Here is a 20375-nt window from a genome sequence, read left to right as displayed (position 1 = left end):
ATGCTGTTCTATATCTGGAAAGTATTCACTGATGGATTCTGTTACTGACAGTAAGTGCCTTACGACATCAGCAGCAAATGAACAATTTCTGTTTGGTTGCCTCAAACAGAGTTGTCAATTCTAACCATGTGAATACATCACCGGCTTCAGCCCTATGTCGGTAAAGCTGGAGCATACTGAGGAAGCTAGCACCTTGTCTTGAGCTGCGAGAATATTCACCATATTTTCTTGTAGTGAGAGGTTTAGCTAATTAATTTCAGTAAAGAAATCTGCAAGTTATGCCAATTTTAGAATGAATGTATGATCCATTATTTCCCCAGAGAGTTGTTGCTGTTTAGCAGATCTCTCTCTCTTTCGAAGAACATTGACATTTCTTCTCTTAGGCTGTGTCTAGACTGGCCAGTTTTTCCGGAAAATCAGCCGCTTTTCTGGAAAAACTTGCCAGCTGTCTACACTGGCCGCTTGAATTTCTGCAAAAGCACTGACGATCTCATGTAAGATTGTCAATGTTTTTGCAGAAATACTATGCTGCTCCCATTCAGGCAAAAGTCCTTTTGCGCAAAACTTTTGCGCAAAAGGGCCAGTGTAGAAAGCTCAGCTTTGTTTTGCGCAAAAAAGCCCCGATCGCGAAAATGGAGATCGGGGCTTTTTTGCGCAAAAGCGCGTCTAGATTGGCCATGAACGCTTTTCCGCAAGAAGTGCTTTTGCGGAAAAGCGTCCGTGCCAATCTAGACACTCTGTTCTGAAAATGCTTTTAACGAAAAACTTTTCCGTTAAAAGCATTTCCGGAAAATCATGCCAGTCTAGACGTAGCCTTAGGGTATGTCTATACTACAGAGTTTTGTCGGAAAAACGGCAAAAACGGGGTGTGTGTGTGTGTGTGTGTGTGTATGTGTGTGTGTGTGTGTGTGTGTATGTTTGTTCCTGGCACCGAAGAGGGAGGGGGCCGCGAGTAGGTAACAAGACGTGACAGTGCTGCTGCCATCAACCAAAATTCTGGAGCCCCGCCCCCAGGACTGCTCCACCATGGGTGACAGGAACTGGCCAAGGGCAGCAGACCCGGAATTCGGGAACGATAAGTGCTACCCCTAGAAGACGTACCACGGCCAGGCCCGACTTAGGGGAGAGGAGGCCACGTGACCGAGGGCGGAGGCGAGTGGCGGGACATCGCTCTGTCGTCCATCCCCCAGAGACATTTTTTTTTCTATATATGATATTTCACTACCCGCCTCCTGAATCAAAAACGACCTTTCATGGGGTTTGCCAGCGGTTTCCTAGGAGCAGAACGGTAACAGGATGGAGCGGGTCCCTGCAAGTCCGATCGGGTTGTGCTGCAACGTGCACTGTTGCTGCAGGACTCGTACTCCATCGCCTCGGAGGGAGCAATAATACAATATTGTTGAATAAAGTGAATTAAACAATTCACTGCTGTCGCTGCGTTCAGTTTGAGTGTGCATCAGGTCGGGATGTTCAATTTAGATGAACTAACTAATTGAATACTCGATGGGATTTCCATCGACTATTCGATTAGTCTACAAGGGCGCCTCCACCTTTGCCGGCCCCACACTCCCTGCGGGGCTTCTGCTTTTGACATGTACAAGAGTCCCAGCAGGGCTCTTGTACATTTCAGAGGCTCAAGTGCTGCAGGGAGCATGGAGCGGCCAGCTGCTCACACCGGTTCTGCTGCCATCCTGCTTTTGAAATGTACAGGAGCCCCAGAGGGCTCCAAATTTCAAAAGCAGAATCGCAGCAGAACTGGTGCAAGCGGAGGCTGTTTGTTTCAGTCCCCGCTCGTGCCGCTTCCTGCTGTACTTCTGCCTCCCCTGCCCTCTGTGGAGATGGTGCTGGGGGGAACCAGCTTTTAAACTGGCTCCCCCCAACACTGGCTCCTGCTCCCCCCCCTTGCTGCCTCTAAGAGAGGCAGCAAGGGGGGGAAGCGACTAGTTGCATCACTAGTCAACTATTTGATAAGCTTAGTCAACTAGTTGCTTACATCCCTAGTAGTAGAGGGATGATTCCCCCCCCCCCTTCCTGTTTTAAACACACAGAACGTATCAAACACATGGATCATTTCACAACACAGGGAATATGGTGACACTTAATTACTTGCTTAGATTCCAAAGGCATTGGCTGGAGTAATATCCTCTTCGGCGAAACAGATGTGGGGGTTTGTAACAATTCTAACGCTGGACTTACGGGAGAGAGAGGATAGGAGAGATTTGCTATTGACACGTTTTCTGGCTGTGATTTTTTTTTTTCCCCCCAAGGATTTCAAGGGACTGAGATGCCAAATTCCCAGAGAATTTCAAAGGGGGCATATTTCTCCTGTGATATCCTAGCTGTTACTCCTACCTCTCAAGTTGGCATCACAGAAGATGTCACCTAGTCTGGTCCCAAAAGTTCCACGCACCTTGGATGCTCCCTTTTAATTGATCGCAGCCGAACCCCAGTCCCGTGTAGCGGAGGACAGTTTTGTGTCCCTCATCCCAGGGCTTTCTCTCCACTATGTCACACATCCAAGCGTTCTCAGATGAACAAGCGGCCTCTCTCCCGTCCATCCGTGACATTGTTGTTTTCCTTCTGTAGCTGAACACCTTCCAGGCAGTCTTAGCCTACAATGACTCGGACAGCTACGCCCTCTTCCTTTATCCCGCCGACGGCCTTCAGTTCTTTGGGACTCGCCCCAAAGAGTCTTACAACGTCCAGCTAGAGCTGCCTGCCCGGGTGGGCTTCAGCAGAGGCGACACGGCTCACCTGAAGGGAGAGGGGCCGTATTACACCCTCACCAGCAGCGAGCAGTCTGTGAAAAATCTCTACCAGTAAGTAGCGCGGCCGGGATCGCGGTGCTGGCGTGGGCCTGTGCTGCGGGAATGCCTGCTGGCGAATCGGTCGGCGCTAAACGCAGAGAGGTCTCGCTCCAGGAAAACATCCCCTGTGGAAGCAGTCGAGTGCTTTGGGAGCCTGGTTTGCAGGAACGCAGACCGATCCCATTGCCCCGATTGCTGGCTACCTACAGTGTACTTGCCCCGTTAGTGCAAGGCAGCATGGGCTAACTCGGAGGTCCCCAGGCTGTGGGGCAAGCCCCACTAGGAGAGTGCGGAAGAACATCCGGGGGGGTGTGGAGAAAGCGCCACCCAGTTCTCTGCTGGCCCCTGCTGCTGGCTTAGGCTCTGCCCTTGGCTGTGTCACAGGTGTGGCCTCCTGTGTTCCCCTCCTCCCAGAGCCGCTCCGGGGAGGGTGGGCGAGGACCGGGCTCGCTAGGAGAAGTAAGAAGTTGGGGGGCCATGGACTAGCTGAATCAGCTGGCTGGCTGGTGGACCAAAGAGGGGCAACCGAGACCTGGAAAGTGTGAAAACAAGCAGGCAGGAAGGGTTGTGTATTGACACTGCTCGAGCCCACATGCTGGTGGGGCAGCCCTGGCTCTGCTGAAGTCAGTGGGAGATTAACGTTTCAGCCTTCCAGGATTTCACCTGTTCTCGTCCCATGTTCCTCGGGGCTCCTGGAGAGGCAGCGCGCAGTCCAGGTTTGTCAGGCTGTTGGAGCGACCTGGTCGCTGTCTGCCGGGGTGTCAGAGGGGGCTAGGAAGAGGCCGGTGGTTGCTTGTTCTCCGTGCCCGCCGAGGGTAGGACAAGAACTGATCAGTGTATGTTGCAGCGGGGGAGACTTAGGGAAAACCTTCCAGGTACAAGGCTAGTTAAGCACTAGAGCAGGCTATCAAGGCAGGCTGTGGAAACCCTGTCACTGGAGGTTTTAAAGAACAGGCAGAGCAAGCACCTGTCAGGGCGTGGGTAGGTAAACTGACTCCTGCCCCGGGATGTAAAATCCTGGTGAATCAGTATAACCGGGTTACCAGCTAAGGCTACGTCTACACAGCTTCCCTCTTCCGCAAAAGCCTATGCAAATGAAGCGCGGAGTAGCGTATTGCCGTGCTTCATTTGCATAATTAATTAGGAGCCGTTTTTGCGCAAGAGGCTTTTGCACAAAAACCCCTTCTTGCACAAGAGCCGTTCTTCCTGAAAAAATGAGGAAGAACGGCTCTTGGGCAAAAACCTCTTGTGCAAAAAACGGCTCCTAATTAATTACGCAAATGAAGCCTGGTTATATGCTAATCTGCTCTTCATTTGCATAGGCCTTTGCGGAAGAGGGAAGCTGTGTAGAATCCGGGCTGGGAGCAGGATCCGGGCTGGGAGCCGCTCCAGCTCAGCTGGAGTAGCCCCCAGCCTGAGGGGTCTTGTCCCCAGCCCCCTCCCTCCGCCGTGCTGGGGCTCTCTCTGCCGGCTCCCTGCCCCCCCTGAAGCAGCCTCTGCTTGTGGGGCTCCCAGGCCCCCTGCAGACAGAGGTTGCTTCGGACACCCCTGCCAGCAGGCCCCCTGTGGGGCTGAAGCAACCTGCAGGCGGGGTGTGGCTCCAGCCCCTACAGGTTAACCGGAACCAGGTGACGCTTACCAGCTAACTGGTTAACCCTTCCCACTCCTAACCAGGACACAGGATGGGCGAGATGATCACTATGGAAGTGAGGGAGCCAGAGACATGGGAACTGCTGTGGGGGTGGTGAAGCTGGATTGGGGACATCACAAAGATTCTAGCAGGGCTGAAATTCACCCGTGGGCCCGGAGGCGGGACTCCGGTTCAGTCTTCAACCCTGGGCCTGCATGATGCTTTAGTGGCACACAGGCCTCGTCGTGGCCCTCTGCGCAGAGCGGGGATTGCCTCCAAACAATGAGAGCCGTTGAGCTAGCGAAATGGCAGCTGTTCTGTACAGGATCGCTGTTCTCCGGGCCCAGCTGTTTTCATGCACACAGCTGACCCCGGGAATAAAGAACAAGAGAAGGGGAAAAAAATGCGGAAAATGTGGACATAAAAGTGCAACTGTTTCTAAAGAAACTCCCGCCCCTCTTCTCTCCCCTCCCCCCCGCCCCGCCGCCCCAAGGCACCATTACAGCCCTAAGAGCAGGAGGAGTTTAGCTGGTGCAATTAAATGAAAAAAACAGCTGTGAAAATGGAGAGGAGATTTTATAATCATTACACTTGCCCGTTTCCTCCTTGCATAGTAAAATATTGACTCTCTCCTCTGCCAGACAGATCAATGCTGACCTTTTCAAAAGGGATTAGGGGTTTCGATTGAGGGGGGACCCCAACAGAGGCCCTGATGGGAGGCAGGGTGGTGGATCAAATACTGCATTCGGGGGGGCTGGCTTCTATTTCTGCTTGGCCACTGGCCTGCTAGATGAACTTGGGCAAGCCACTCGCCCTGCTGTACCTCAGTTTTCCTGTCTGTGAAATGGGGATAAATGACACTGACCTCCTTTGTAAAGCACTTGGAGATTGACTGTTGACAGGGGCTAGGTATTACAAAAGGGGCTTGTTCTTCAGAAGGTGAGTAGTTAGCACTTGCTTAAAATTCAGGCTCCTTTAAGGTGTTTCAGGTTGGGCCCCCCAAAATCAAGGCCTCCCGAATCACTAGCCACTTCTGAGCATTTAGACCTGTAGCTTGTGTTCTACAGTCTGTTCTCAGGCAAATCCCCGACTGGAGTGGCTGGATGGGGCACTGTGCTCAGTCAGCAGCTGCGAAGAGGAGTCTGACATTAGTGTTTGTCATTTGTATCTAGAACAAGCAACTCGGGGATTCCCGGCGTATGGGCCTTCCACATCGGCAGCACCTCCCTGCTGGACAATGTCGTGCCGGCTAGAGTGGGCGAGAAGCCTTCCGAAGGGCATTCCTGGGAGCCTCCGGAGAGCACGCTCGGTAGCGCCGCCGTGGAGCAGATCGTCGTGGAAGCGGACTACCCCGATGAGAATATCGACTATCCCGACCCGTTTTACAGTGAGAACGAAGACGACGACCTCGAGTACCCGACCGAGCCGGAGCCTGAGGTGCCGTACGGCGAGCCAGGACGCTCTGGTACTAGGTTGGCTTCGGAGCTGGAGTCCACACTGCCGGCTCCGGTGTCCAGCCCTCGCCCGGCCTTTCCTGAGGTGAAATCTGTCCCGTCGTCTCCCGGGCTGAAGGAGAGGCCGTCCCAGGTGCCTCCTTTGGAAGGCGAGGTGGAATCCTCTCAGGAAACGGGAGTCGGAAGCCCAACCTCACTGGAGACCAGCGACCGCCTGCTGGAGCTAACGACCGAGGGGCTGGCAGCAAGGCCCGGGGAGGACCACGCCCAGCCCTACCCAGACGGTGACACCGTCCCCTCTGAGAGAGACGTCTTTCCAGCCTACCCAGAGGGAGAGGTCGTGCTGCAGGGCCACCCAGAGAACTACCCTCCCTTGAGCCGTGGGAGGCAGGTTGTGGGGGTGGACGAAGATGGCAGCTTTAACCCAGAGGGTAAGTGTCTGTGAACCAGAACTGAATTCCGGCTGGGGGGTTCCTTGGTAGCGAGCAGATTTAAAGCCCTCTTGGTGGACTAGGAAGGGAATGAAATTAAGATCCACCGAGCCAGCCCCGTCACTGGTGTCAACGGGCATCGATTGCTTGGAAGCCGGCTGGATTTAACGTTGGCTTCCACTGAAGACCGGGGAGCTCCCCGATAGTGTGTGGGGGGGCTATGGATAATACGTAATGCAGTGGTGGGGCCCTTTGGGCACGAGAGATTTCTCCACTGCCAAGGGGCCAGATTTTCCAAATGCATCTAATGCTTGGAGGTCTTCCTTTTTAACTTCTTGCCACAAGGGTGTGAGAGGCCCCCCCCGCCCCCGACTCTCCCCCCCGGCCTCCATGGGCAGGGGAGCAGTGTGGACTCCTGTGCGAGTTAGATGATCCAGAGGAGAGTGAACGCTGCGCTCCTTGCCGCTTTAATCCCTGCTCCGCCAGGGCCAGGTGGAGGTGGTGGGATGAGCAGAGTGTTTTGGAGACTTTTGGAAACCAGGGCGGATCGCTCGGCCCTTCGTGCAGGGGCAGGTTGTGGGAGCAGGAAATAAGCTAAGTTCCCTCTAAGCTTTGTGCAGGGGCTCGGGGCTGCAGTGCGGAGAGCTCGGACGCTGCAATGCACAGGCGCCCCAACCCCCTGCTGCACCCTACTGTACCCTACGGGCCTCATCCCCAGCCCCACCCCGCAGCCAGCACCTGCCTGGATCCCCTTCTGCCCACCAGCCCTGAGCCGCTTCCTGTACCTGGAGGTCCCCCGGACCTAAACCCCTCATGCCCCGGGCCACCCTGGAGACCGCACCCTCAGATGGAGCCCTCACTCTTGCACCCCAGCCCTCTGCCTCAGGCCTGAGCCTTCTCCCTCTTGGCCCCCCTCCTGCCACGTGAATTTCATTATGTGCACCAATACGAAGGCGCCGTGTCGCACGCCCCCTCCGTGTCGCACGCCCCCTCCGTGTTGCATGGCCCCTCCGTGTCGCACGTTCACCTTCACACTGCTGCACACCAGAGAATTCATTCCGCTCGGGTGGGAAAAAATGGGAGGGAGGCCTGGTAACACGTCCCCCAGAGTGGAGCCATCTCCGAGGGAGGTGGTGTTTTTGGGTGAGAGCTTCATTGTGCAGGTCTGTCCCGCAGGCAGGAGCAGCAAGCTCCTCCGTATGGCCAGGAGCGGGGAAGGAGATGGAGGAGTTGTTATGCAGGGGGGCGGGAGGGAGCCCTTCTGAAGCTTGAGGCGTGATGTCGACCAGCTGCTGGGGAAGCGCCCGGCCCGGCCCGGCCGGGGAAAAAGCCGCCCAGGAAGGTGAAAGGCAACGCAGTCCGGCAAGGGACCCGTCCAGCCATTGCAGCAACGAGCCGCTGAGAACAGGGCTTGTTGCCAGGCAAAGGCCCCACCGCGCTTGCGCCTCTGCAGCTAGGCAACGCGCCGCTGGGCCAGACTCGCCCCGCCTGGCGCTGCACCCGACGCCACGGCATTGCCTCTCCGGGGGACTCCCGCAGCTCCCCGCGCTGGGGCCACGCAGCTGACGGGAGGCCATGGGGAAGGGGGTTGCGGTCGGCTCTGGGCGAGGCAGCGCTCGCTGTCTGAGGGCGAGCCGGGGAGCCCCCGACCCCCACCCGCGTCCGCAGCCAGACGGGGCTCGCCCCCAGCCAGCAGAAGGTTTTCTTGCTTCTCGGAGACGCGGCGCAGCATTGGAGCGATGTGAGCACAGTCCCCGAGAGCGGGCAGCCCCCTTCCTCGGGGGGGGGGGGGAAGCTCATGGGCCCTGAACCCCCCTTTCCTGCTCTCTGCTCTCCTCACCCTACCCAGCTGAGACTAACCCACACTCCCAGCACCTGGTCACGCTTTGTTCAGAGACCTCCACCTAGCCCAGGTGCCAGGCGGCTGGGCCTCCGCCTGTGCGCCTCCCCTCAGAGCCCGCCCCCCGGGCGCTGCACAGACACACCCAGAGTCTCTGCAGACCAGCACTGGGCGGTAGGGGTCACACCCAGCACGACACAGCAGCCAGTGTCTGCCAAAGCAGAGTGGACAGCCCCCCACTACGTCCCACTGTCTCCACTCGGGACCCAGCAGGGATTCAGGCTGCAGTGTATGGTCGGGGCTGAGGCGTTAGGGGCTAAAACCCCTTTGATCCCCACGTGGCCAGCAGCCTGGCGCAGGCCTGGCTCACGCCGGGTCTGGGACCTACCCCTGCTGCGGCGCTGCATTGAAACTGTATTAGGAGCCACATGGGCAGGCAGCTCGGCTAAGTACTAGCTCGCGCTGGGTCTGGGAGGTCAGCGCGCTCCCTGCCCCCCCACACCCCCCGGACAGGGGCGGCCGCCACCTCATGTTGCTGCCTCTGTATCAGAGGCAGCAGCGGGAGGCAACAGGCAGCCAGTCCGTGAGGGGAGCTGGTCTTTATTCTGGCTCCCCTCGTGGACTAGCTCCGGCCTGGCACCCCACACTGCTGCCTTTGCTGGCTCCTTGGGAGTGGCTGGCTGCCCCCGGGACTATAGAATAGTCAAGTAAGCGATAAGAGTCCATGAGGTTAACCGACTATTCAATTAATCGATATTTAACCTCCCTACCCATGTGCCCCCTTGAGAACGGGCAGCCAGCGCGTTGGGTTTAATGCTTCCCACGCTCACTCGCGGCAGGGGGGAGTTCCCCCGTGGGTGGGGGGCACTGGCTGTCTGCAGACCCCCTGGTAGCATGGAGTTTGCCGCTTTCCCGTACCCCGTCAATTCCCCTTGGGGTGGATTTTTCTACTTCTACCTGCCTGGCATCCGGGTGGAACTGGGGGACAGTGGAACCACCCGGGCATCGATAAACAAGACACCTAGTGTCTTGTTCACCAGTGGAGCGCCAATCTCGCTTTCACCAGTGGGCAAGTCGTGTCAGACTCGGGCCCTGCTGCCGGCTGGGGATGCGAACTGTCCTTTGAAAACGGAACCGCTACAAATCCCAGCGGTATAAAGTGTGTATATGAGCGTCCTGCTGCGGAGCCCAGCACAGCCGACTGCCCAGGAGCCGGCGTGGAACCATAACGGAAAGCGACAAGTTGAAGCTTCTTGGTTAACCGCTTAAACAGTTATGCTTTTACATCCCTGCCAGCGTTCCCTGTAAGCTGTGCACAGATTCCAGTGCCGCTCAACTGATGAGCAGAGCACCCACAGCTAGGTTTGTGTTTCTCCTGGTGGTGCACATTTCCACCTGCATCGGCGCACAAAACAAAATTTATTCCACACATAGGTGGAAAAATCTGCATGTGGATGGAAAAGCTTAGCGAGAACATCGATTCCCTAGTGCAGGCCAAGCTCCCTTTGTAGTCAGTAAGTGTTTTGTCTGCGCTAGGGCTGTAGCATGGTGCTGCCTTTAAGGGATGGCTGTGTTCTCCCACCCCAAGCCGAGACGGCCGATGGCATCAGGTTCCCTTTGGGATCTGAAGGTTTCTATCTGTGTCTCCAGCTTTGCGGTGCAGCTGGTGTGCTAAGGCCCGGTTCCTGTCCCCGTCCTAACCTGTGCTTTGGATGCAGGGTTCACGTACCACGCCACCAGCACGGAGACCTGCGCGTGGAACCACGGCCAGTGCTCCCCACATGGCTTCTGCACCGACTACGCCACCGGGTTCTGCTGCCACTGCCAGGCCAAGTTCTATGGGAACGGCAGACACTGCCTGCCAGAAGGTAAACGGCCGCGGGGGTAGGCGGGCTTCACGGCTTCCGGCGCCCGCCTGCTCGTGGATACTCACCCAGTGCGCGTTGTCCTCTTCCCAGGGGCCGTTCACCGCCTCAACGGGAAAGTCAGCGGCAATCTGCTGGTGGGGGACACGCCCGTACGTTTCGGCGCCGTGGACTTGCACGCCTACATCGTCGGCAACGACGGGCGGGCCTACACGGCCATTAGCCACGTCCCCCAGCCGGCGGCTCGGGCGCTGCTGACGCTGACGCCCATCGGCGGCTTCTTCGGCTGGCTCTTCGCTCTGGAGAAGCCAGGCTCCGAGAACGGCTTTCGGGTCACCGGTAAGCGGGGTGCATGGTGGCGGAAGGGGCGCTGCACGCGGGGCGAAGGGGCTGAGGTCCGGGGCGCTTGCGGAGGGTGAGCGTCGGGAACGCCGGCGCGCATCAGGTGCGGCTCGTTTTCGCCTTCTGACTCTCCACCGTTATGGGGTTGGTTGTGCTGAAGGAGGAAATGAGTTATTGGGAAGGGGGTCGGGCTGTGGCAGGGTCAGCTCCCCCCATGCGCCCCCTTCTGGCCACGGGTGCTTCTGCGGTGCCCGACTAACAATTTCTTCCCTCTTCAGGGCCAGCCCTTAAGAGCAAACCGCCCTGTGGCAGGTGTATGAACAGGTTATTTTGTCCTACACTTACCTGGTTCCTTAAATTTTCCCTCCTGTGCCTCTCCTGCTGCCTTTCAGCCTCCCACACCCAACCCCCCATTCCTCCCCTTATACAGTCCTATGGCTGGTCTTTGGAGCTCTCCTGAAAAGGCCACCGGGTTCATTACTGGGGCAAGAGGCATTTTCCCCTCTGGAGACTAAGGCCAGAGCCAGTAGGGAGGTAGGCACTGCAGTATCTCTGGGGACTGGGGCCTAGTGCTGTCTCCGGACGCTCCCAGCCCCCACTACTCCGTCACTAAAGCACCATGCGGAATCTCCACATGATCCCGTTACACCAGTGTCGGCCCAGCCCCCAAAACGTTACTGCCAAGCAGCCAGGTCAGTACTCCTGAGAGCGTAGTGCACGTTCAGGCTTGGAATCCCAGTGGCAAGCAGCGTGGGCTGTTCCGGGCGGGGTAACGATGCGGATGCGTCTCCCCTGTGTAGAGGTGCATGACTCGGTTCTCTGCTTGGTAAGTGGGGTGCGGTATTAGCACGTGCAGATCTTTAAAGCGGCCTCCTCAATCCAAAACCTCAGAAAAGGCTGCTCTTACTGACTGGTGTTTTTTGGTGTCACTCTGGTAGATCTCCACTTGGGTTATTTGTGTCAAACCTAATCTGTGAACTGGGCAACAGAATCATCATTTTATCTATGAAAATGGCTGTAGCAGAGCTTGGTTTTCTTCCCTTTCCTTTGTAGGTGCTAAATTCACCCACAACTTGGAAGTCACCTTTTACCCGGGCGAGGAGAAGGTCCATATCACTCAAACAGCCGACGGCCTGGGTCCAGAAAATTACCTCAGCATTACAACGCATATTGAGGGCCAGCTGCCTTTTATCCCAGAGAACTTCACTGTCCACATTGCTCCCTACAAGGAACTGTACCACTACTCTCATTCAGGTATGAGTTGAAGGTTCCCAGAATCTCATTTACGGTGGCTTGTGTTTTGCAGAGCAAATGCGGTGAGCCTGCCAGGTGTGTCTGTCCATAATACACTGGAATGCGGCAGGATTTTTTCCCCAAGTAGTTAGTGGCTTTTTTAACATTTCTACCATTATCTGCAGAGAAACTGCTCGCTTGTGGGGCTCGTGCTTCCTTTTTCGGGGGGGGTCACCTCCCTTTTCCAGGCAGACTTGGTGTACTTCCGGGACGCCGTGCCTCATAAAGTCCTGCTGGCTAAAAAGGACGGGAGCAGAGATGGCATCCGAATCCCAGATAAAATCCTCCCTGGATTTTTGCCGATGGTCCCTTCCTCTCTGAAGGGATCAGCAAGAACTGAAAAGATCAGGATATTGGGGGGTTGGAATTCAGATCTGGACCCTCACTTGGGTTTTGTAGCCTGAGGTTGGCTGGCCGCCATTGTAAGGTGGCTGCAGGAGTCAGTGCATGCTTGCTTCATGGTGAAATCACTAGGTTTCCTACTAGGGTTGCCGACTTCATTCAATAGTCACTCCTGCAGGAGTGATGGCTCTTCCGCCTCTGCCCCGCCAGAGGCCCCGCCTCTGCCCCGCCAGAGGCCCCGCCTCTGCCCCGCCAGAGGCCCCGCCTCTGCCCCGCCAGAGGCCCCGCCTCTGCCCCGCCAGAGGCCCCGCCTCCCATTCACTCCTTTTCTCTTCTCCCCGTGTTGCTTGCTGCTGTTGCCTTCTTCCCCCTGCCTGGGTCAGGAGGGACTCTGCGGAGCTGGGGCTGGGAGCTCCAGCCAGGGCCGGCCCATAACATTTTGGCACCTGAGGCGGGGAGCTCAAATGACGCCCCCACGTCCCTTCGCTTGGGCCAAAACTTTGCAAGGTCTCAGTTCTGCAGCTTTCCTGTCCTCCTCCTCTCATGGCTGCTCTGATCCCCACCCCAATAAAGGAGAACTAGCAGCAGCAGACACAGTTTTCCACACTCTGGGTGCTAGTGGCACCCCCCCACACACACAGTCTGGCACCTGAGGCGCCTGCCTCAGTTCTCCTCATGGTAAGGCCGGCCCTGTCTCCAGCCACCTCATCCGGGCAGGAAGAGGCCCCGGCAGAGCAGGGATTAGCATGGGTAATGACCCAGGGCCTCCCTACGTCCGCCACCCTCAGTCACTGGATTTTGGGTGTCTGTAACTCTGACCAGACACGTGGCCACCCTATTTCCTGCGTGGCAGCGCTGAGGACGAACCAGAGCCTGGTGGCTCATGCCACCTCCAGCGAGTGAAAGTAGCCTGGTCATCTATGCACAGACTCAGTCTGAAAATACAGTGGCGTTTGCGCCTTTCTTCGTCCTCTCCCCCCCCATCGCCTGAGTCTGGCCACCTGTGGCTTTAGGCCTTGGAGCAGGGCCTCCATGTTCGGCACGTGCCTGGCCCGACGAGGCCTTGCTCCCTGATGCAGTTCACAAAGCAGCCGTGCTTGTGCTTGTGTTTTGCAGCCGTGACGTCCTCTGCTTACCGGCAGTATTTCCTCACCTCTGGGAGTGTCAACCAGACCTTTGCCTACCAGCTCCACCAGAACGTCACCTTCCAGGACTGTCCGCCCGCCCGGCACCACAGGCGCCTCCCCGCCGTTCAGCTGCTGAGCGTGGACCGGCTCTTCGCGCTGTACAGCGAGGAGGAACGGGTCCTGCGCTACGCCATCACCAACCAGGTCGGCTCCGGGGAAGGTGAGCTCTGCCTTCAACTCCGTAGGCCTGTTACAACCCAGGGCCGAGTCCCTGCTGGGGCAGGGCCCCTGGGGTCGACGGGGCCTACGGTAGCGTGAGGCCGGGCGAGGGGAGATCCGTGTCCATCAGATGCAGGACTGGGAGCAGAGACCGTCCAGGAGGGCTGCTCCCCTTGGTCCCGGGAGTCGTGATTCCCAGCAGTGACTTGCAGTAAGGATGTGAAGAGGCGGGTACCTGGGTACTTGTGTGTTAGACCCAAATTGTATCGACTAACGATGAGTCGACAAGGGAAGGCGCTCAGAAGGGGCTACCCCGGCTACTCCGGAGCTACTCTGCAGTTTAAATGCAGGAAGAGCCCGGCACGCAGGCAGCCCATCTGCTACGACATTTAAACCACAGAGCTGCAGCGGGGGTCGTTCCTGGACCCAGCATGAGCTGGGGCTGAGCCGGGCTTGCTCAGTCCCGGCATGTGCAGGGTCCAGTATCCCCTGTCCACAGGGGGTCCCAGCGGGGAGTTGGGACCCCCGTGGACAGGGGCTGCTGCCGAAGCAGCCTCCACGGCCCCCCCCCCTCACATTGCTATCTTGGATAGAGGCAGCAGCGCAGGGTGGGGGGGGAAGCAGCACCAGAGGGAATCGACTTTTATCTGGCTCCCCCTAGCACCGGCTCCTGCTCCCCCACTCCCCAGTTGCCTTTGATCTAGAGGCAGCAAGGGGAGGGGGCAATGCGAGCGGTTGACTCGACTACCCGGTAAGCCTCGGGTTATCGGTTAGTCGACTCATTACCCGCTCTTTTGCGTCCCTAAATTGCAGCCCCCCGGCAGTGGCTCCGCAGGGCTGGGTGGGGAGCAGATGGGGTAGAACCGGAGCTCCGGGAGGAGTGACCGGCTGACGCCAGTAGCCTTGGACCGAAAGTCTCGGCAGCCCATGCAAGTGGCTAAGGGGAGCGGCTGGAGACTGGCGCCGGCTGTAGCTACTGGTGCCTGTTGTGGTCCCCAGGGGCTCCTGTAACATACCCCTGTAGAAAATGCTCGTGCTGCTGTTGGTCTGTACTCAGCCGGGGTCATCCCCCCGTCTCTCCCGTTTCCCCCCTCCCTGGGCGAATGGCTTAGCTTTGCGCATTCGCATCCCCTTGTGCGCCAGGGTCTTTCTGGGCCTTTGGATTCACCCGGTAAGGGGCTGTTCTCCTCCTCTCTGCCTCTTCCCATAGGGGTGTGGCCTTGGATGGCAGTGTGGCCTAGTGGTTGGGGGCCTAGACTGGGCATCAGGTGAGCTGTGCTGTCCTCTGCCGCTGCCCCGTGGCGTGAGCGTGGGCAGGTCACCTTCCTTCCGACGCTCTCGCTGTGCGTCTGCCGTGGGGCTCTGGTCTCGTGGGCTGCAGGGGGTGCTCTGACCTAGAAGATTGACCCACCCCCGTCCCGCGGCGCCTCCCCCAGCTTTGCCTCTCGCTCTGTGGCCAATCTAGGTGAGGCCGACATGAGCGCTGTGAACCCCTGTTACGACGGCACCCACGCCTGTGACACGTCGGCTCGCTGCCAGCCGGGCGCCGGGCTGGAGTACACCTGCGAGTGCACAGCCGGCTATCGGGGAGACGGCAGAGACTGCGAGGGTAAGTGGGGATCCCTTTCCCGAGCACAGGCGCTTAATACAGCAGGTCAGGCCGGGGGATCTACAAGACGCCATCCTGCGTTCCTCTGGGCCTCCTTCCTGGACGGCTGAAGGGAGATTGAAAGGGGTATCGCGTAGGGAGAAGGAACCCAGCACTTTCCATCTGCTGAGCTCTAAGCAGGGTAAGAGTCACGAACATGGGGAAACTGAGGCACGCCGCAGGTATGGCTCCGGTCTGCACAGGTGCCTCTCTGCCTATTTAGGTGCCATGTAGGTGCTGGCAGCATTTCCAAAGCCGGTGATCCCATGAGCACGATCTAAATACGCCTCAGGCCTGACACCTGACAAGCCCCACAGCGGGAGGGCTGGCCATAGGGCACTGATAAGGGAGGATGCAACACAACACCTGTGCACAGAGTCAGGGAAACATCGGGCCGGGGGAGGTGGCGGGAGAGCATGAGCAGCAGATACAGGTGGTTTTGGCTGCGTGGGCCCGGGCTGCCTCGGCAATTGACCTGGCTCGGGGCCTGCCTCCAAGAGCAGGTTAGCAACAGAGGGAAGTGCCCATCTCGGGCCTGTCTGCCTGGACACCAGGCCAGCTGCCAAGGGGCTCAGCCCCGCTCCTCCCCCTACCCCTCTTCATGGCACTTCACAGACCGCTAGAGCCAGAAGGGACCTTGAGAGGCCTCCCGGCAGGACCAAGCACCATCTAGATCGACGGCACAGCGGCCGAGTTTCAGCGGCACGTGGGGAGGGAGCTCAGCCCTGCCCCTCCTCCCCTGCACAGCGGGGAGCCCGTGCTGCCTTTTGAGCCTCGTGGCCAGCACGCAGCTGGGGGGCAGGCGGGGAGGCTGCTGATTGGGCTGTGCTAGTCGGTGGCCACTGCTCTTCCCCTTCTCCGCCCACCCAGCTCCATGCAGCAGCGAGCCGGTGGAAGCAGGCGAGCAGCCGTGGCTGCAGCTGCTGCTGGTGGTGGGCGTATGGTGGCTCAGCCGGGCAAGTTCCTCCAGCGGCCGGGCCGTGGGCGGCATGGCTGCTCCGCTGGTAGTGGAGCCACGGTAGTGAGGGCGGGGCAGCCTGGAAGGACAGCAGCTGCACCCCCATTTTACCAAAGGGGAAACTGAGGCAGAGGCAGTGACCTGTCTGCAGGGACTCTTCAGGCCAATAGAATGTAGGGCTCCGGATTCTCCGGCCTGGTGCTAGATCTCCCCCGGACCGCACTGCCTGGGCCCTGGGGCAGGGTTGGGAAGAGGTTCCCCGAGTCGAGCGGTGCTGGGGCCTACCTTGCAGAGAGCTTGGCTGGGGGTTTTGGCCCAGCGCCAGGTTGTAGCCCATCATCCTGCTCTAATTCTGTAGACCGTTTTTCGAGGCGGGGGGAAAGTCTCCCAGCACTTCTGCCAGCAGGGAGGAAATGACAGACACAGTTTGGGCCCCAGGGTATTCGGAGCCCGGCTCTGCCCTCGGTGACTGTCCCGCCGCACGGGAGCCGCTTCCCCGAGGCCGGTGAGTCACCCAGGTGCTCTGGCATCTTTCCCCGAGCGCGCTGATGTGTGAGTGTGCGGGGAAGAGCTCAGGAACTCTTCCCAGGAGCTCGGCTTCCCCTGGCAAACATCTGCAGGCATTTCCCTCGGCCTCATTGTTTGCAGAAGAAAGGGGCTGAGAGGCCCGGCGGAGAGCGAGCCAAACCGGCGCCCGGCGAGGAAACGCTCGAGCGCCTGGCCAGGCGGTGGAAATGGAGACCCCCTGCGCTGAGGCCGCCGGGCGGCGTGGACTTAATGCTTTCCCCGCCCGCTTGGGGTAACTGGCTTCTCTTCCTCTGCAGACATCGACGAGTGTGCGGAGGGGGCCGGCCGTTGCGGCCCCCGCTCGGTGTGCGTCAACGCGCCGGGCAGCTACCGGTGCGAGTGCCCCAGCGGGTACCGGCTCGCGGCGGACAGGCAGGCGTGTGTGCGTAAGTGTCCCGCCCCACTGCCCGCGGTGCGTTCCCTGCACGGGCCAAAGGTGCCTTTCCCGGGAGCCGGCTCCCGCTGGAGTCGGGGGAGCCGGGCGTGTGCGCTTCGGGCCTGATAGCGCCACTGCTCCGCCCCCTGCTCAGCGCTGCCCTCCCACGAGCCGCCCCGTGGATCGCCAGGGCCTGCCCGTGTGAGCAAAGCTCAGAGCCCCCTCCCCTGCGCTCCGGGTGCTTTCGGCTGGCTGGGTGCGTGGGTTAGCGCTCGAGGGCTGCGTTTGCTCCCCCAGCTGTGTGAGGAGGACATAGCTAAATCGCTCGTGCGGCTAGTCCTCCGTCGCCTTCCCACAGTGCCCCTGGGTGCCCTGCAGGGCTCGCTCTCCCGCATCTCAGCGCCCAGCATGCACACGGGAGGCGCCGTGAAGACATCCTGGGACACGCCAGGGGAAGCACCGCGCCAGAGGGTCCAACACCACAGGCAGGGCTTTGCAGGCTGGCTGTTTGCCCCCGGGCAAGGCTGGCGTGGTGCAAGGACCCAGGTGCCAAGCCCCTGGAGTAACTCTGCCGAGAGAGACCCGCCCTGGGAGGTGGGGGCAAAGGTGACTGGGCAGCAGTGTTCCCTGTAAGCTGAGCGCTTTGGTGGCCCCCCAGGAGAGATTCAAGTGCTCCCAAGTTGATTAGCAGAGCGCCCACAGCCGGCAGCAGCCAGCAGAATGCATCTCTATGGTGGTGCACAATAGCACATGCCTTTGCGCACATCATAAAATTTAGCCAGCACACGAATGGGAAAAATTAGAGGGAACTTTGCTGGGCCACAAAATGGCAAATGAATTTTAGAGTTGATTAAATGCAAAGTAATGCACGTTGGAAAACATCATCCCAACTCCACGTACAAAATAAGGGGGAATAATTTAGCTATTACCACTCGAGTGAGATCTTAGAGCAAACAAAGTTAGGAATCATTAAAAAAGGGGATAGCCTCTGTCTTACTCTCTATCTTATTACATCTGTATAAATCCATGGTACGCCCACATCTTGAATGTCAATATAGATGTATATAGATAAGATAATATAGATGTGATCGCCTCATCTCAAAAATGATATCTTGGCATTGGAAAAGGTTCAGAAAAGGACAACAAAAATTATGAGAGGTTTGGAACAGTTGCCATCTGAAGAGAGAGAAAAAAGACTGGGACTCTTCATCTTAGAAAAGAGGAGACTAAGGGGGGATATGATAGAGGTCTCTAAAATCATGACAGGTCTGGAGAAAGTGAATAAGGAAAAGTTATTTGCTTGTTCCCATAACATAAGAAGTTGGGGTCACCAAATGAAATGAATAGTCAGTGGGTTTAAAACAAACAGAAGGTAGTATGTCTTCACACAGCGCACAGTCAACCTGTGGAACTCCTTGCTAGAGGATGTGGTGAAGACCGGGACTTTAACAGGGTTCAAAAAAGAGTTAGATTAGGTCCATCATTGACTATTAGCCAGGCTGGGTGGGAATGGTTCAGCCCACCTGATCAGCCCACCTGATCTTGGGGCAGGTTATCCGCACAAGTTAAAGCAGCATAAAGGGCCTGTAACGCCGCCTCCTCCCCCCTCCCAAGAGCCGTAAAGCCAGTGGGCGTCGCTGGCCCAGCCTTCCCCTGTCGTGCCGCGGGAGGGGAAGCAGGAACAGGCTGCAAATTTCTGCAGCGGCCGGTGATAGGACACCCGGGGGAAGGCTCTGAGTCGCTACAGAGAATCCTTTCCCAGGTGTCCGGCTGCAAGGTCTCACCCACATGCTTCAGGGTCCAACGGATCTCTGTATTTGGGGTCAGGAAGGAATGTTCCCCTGGGTCAGATTGGCAGAGGCCTCGGGATTTTGAACCTCCTCTGCGGCCCGGGACGGGCGTACACTAGTGTACATGGTGGATCCTCCGTCTCGAAACCCAGGATTTGGGGATGTCAGGAACTCGGCCAGAGGTTGGGGCCTGTTATAGGAATAGCTGGGTGAGGTTCTGTAGCCTGCAGTGCAGCGTGCAGGGGGTCGGACTGGATGTTCACCCAGGTCCCTTCTGGCCTGTAAGCTTGTGTGAGACACACATGCTGGCAGAGTGGCTGGCAGCCCCCAGCTGCTGAGACCACGTGTCCTGCTGTTCCCTTCCCAGCCATCGCGCCGCCATCCAACCCCTGCGCTGACGGCACCCACACCTGCGCTCCGGCAGCACGCGCCCGCTGCGTCCCCCACGGCGGCGGCTCCTTCAGCTGCGTGTGCCTCTCCGGCTATACGGGCAACGGGCACGACTGCGCCGGTACGTATCGCCTGGCAGAAGGGCGGGTTCCCCCCCACCTCTCGTCTGCGGGAGGGCTTCCCCCGTTCTCGCCTGGCTGGCCGTTGTGGGCCGATGACGACTCAGCGAAGCGGAGACGGGCCCAGGCTGCAAACTCCAGAGCAGGACACAAAGTTCAGGGGGCTTTGGCCCAGCCTGTTCCAAAGAGAGAGGCCAAACTAGGGTTGCCAGGTGTCCGTATTGACCCGGACAGAACGGTATTTTCACCTCCTGTCTGGTTTTAAAAAAAAAAAAAAAAAAAAAAAATGTAGAAAATACCGAACACCTAAAATGTCCAGTATTTTTTTATTTTTTTCCTGGCCAAGAGATGAAAATCCCAGGTGCTTACCAGGTTCCGCAGGGGAGCTGTCTGGTCCGCAGCAGGGAGACAGGATGGTCTTTTAGGGCCAAAAAGCCTCAAAAGCATTTCTTAAAGGGGCCACGCGGTTTAATTATTTTTTTTTTTTTTGCTTAACAATTCTTGGGGTCCTTTTTTTTTTTTTAACTGTTCAACAACTTTGGTCTCCCCTTTTTTTTTTCTTCAATGGAATTTTTTCCCCGGTGTTTTTTTTGGCGGGGAGGGAGGGGGTGTCCGGTATTTTTGGTTAAACCATCTGGCAACCCTAAAATTCAGCCACCTCGCTGGGTTTGGATTGTGAACGCACCTAGGGGCAGAGGCAGAGGATGGTTCTGTGGGGTCCTGGGCCAAGGCAAATGGGGGGATCCTTCGCCTGCAGTCCCCCTGCCCTGGTCTCGGCTTTGCTGTTCCTGCGGTGGCTCAGCTCCGGGCAGGCCCCCTGGCCTGGTGGTTTCTCCGCCCGCCCGGGCCGGCGAGCTCACAGGCAGCTGCGCCGGGGTAAAGCCCCTGTTCCTCTCCCGGCAGACGTGGATGAATGCGCCGAAGGCAGGTGTCACCCGGCCGCCGCCTGCTCCAACACGCCCGGCTCCTTCTCCTGCCGCTGCCAGCCAGGCTACCAAGGGGACGGCTTCCAGTGCACTCCTGGTGAGGGCCAAGGGCGGAGGCATCGACCGTCAGCGCGGTGTGGACGGGGCCACGTCCCCAGTGGGGGGAGGCTGCGCATGCCCAGGCCGTGATCCTGCCCCAAAGCCCACCCCCACTCCGCTTCCTTCCCCCGTCTGCTGCTCATGCCTCTTTG

The 20375-nt window shown here is 58.2% G+C and overlaps 1 protein-coding gene across 1 annotated transcript in view; it reads left to right on the top strand.

Moving 5' to 3' along the window:
- Positions 1–20375, top strand: part of NID2 (nidogen 2) — a 49076-nt gene that overhangs the window by 13315 nt on the left and 15386 nt on the right. The window contains exons 3-12 of the mRNA XM_075926197.1: positions 2587–2819; positions 5610–6322; positions 9881–10030; positions 10121–10366; positions 11423–11623; positions 13121–13351; positions 14816–14959; positions 16781–16909; positions 19057–19200; positions 20102–20221. Coding sequence (XP_075782312.1) covers positions 2587–2819; positions 5610–6322; positions 9881–10030; positions 10121–10366; positions 11423–11623; positions 13121–13351; positions 14816–14959; positions 16781–16909; positions 19057–19200; positions 20102–20221 — 2311 coding nt within the window. The remainder of the gene's footprint in view (positions 1–2586; positions 2820–5609; positions 6323–9880; positions 10031–10120; positions 10367–11422; positions 11624–13120; positions 13352–14815; positions 14960–16780; positions 16910–19056; positions 19201–20101; positions 20222–20375) is intronic.

The sequence above is a fragment of the Pelodiscus sinensis genome, chromosome 4, assembly GCF_049634645.1.
Source record: "Pelodiscus sinensis isolate JC-2024 chromosome 4, ASM4963464v1, whole genome shotgun sequence".
NCBI lineage: Eukaryota > Metazoa > Chordata > Testudines > Trionychidae > Pelodiscus > Pelodiscus sinensis.
Note: the sequence above shows the minus strand (reverse complement) of the source record. Positions and strands in the feature narration are given on the sequence as shown.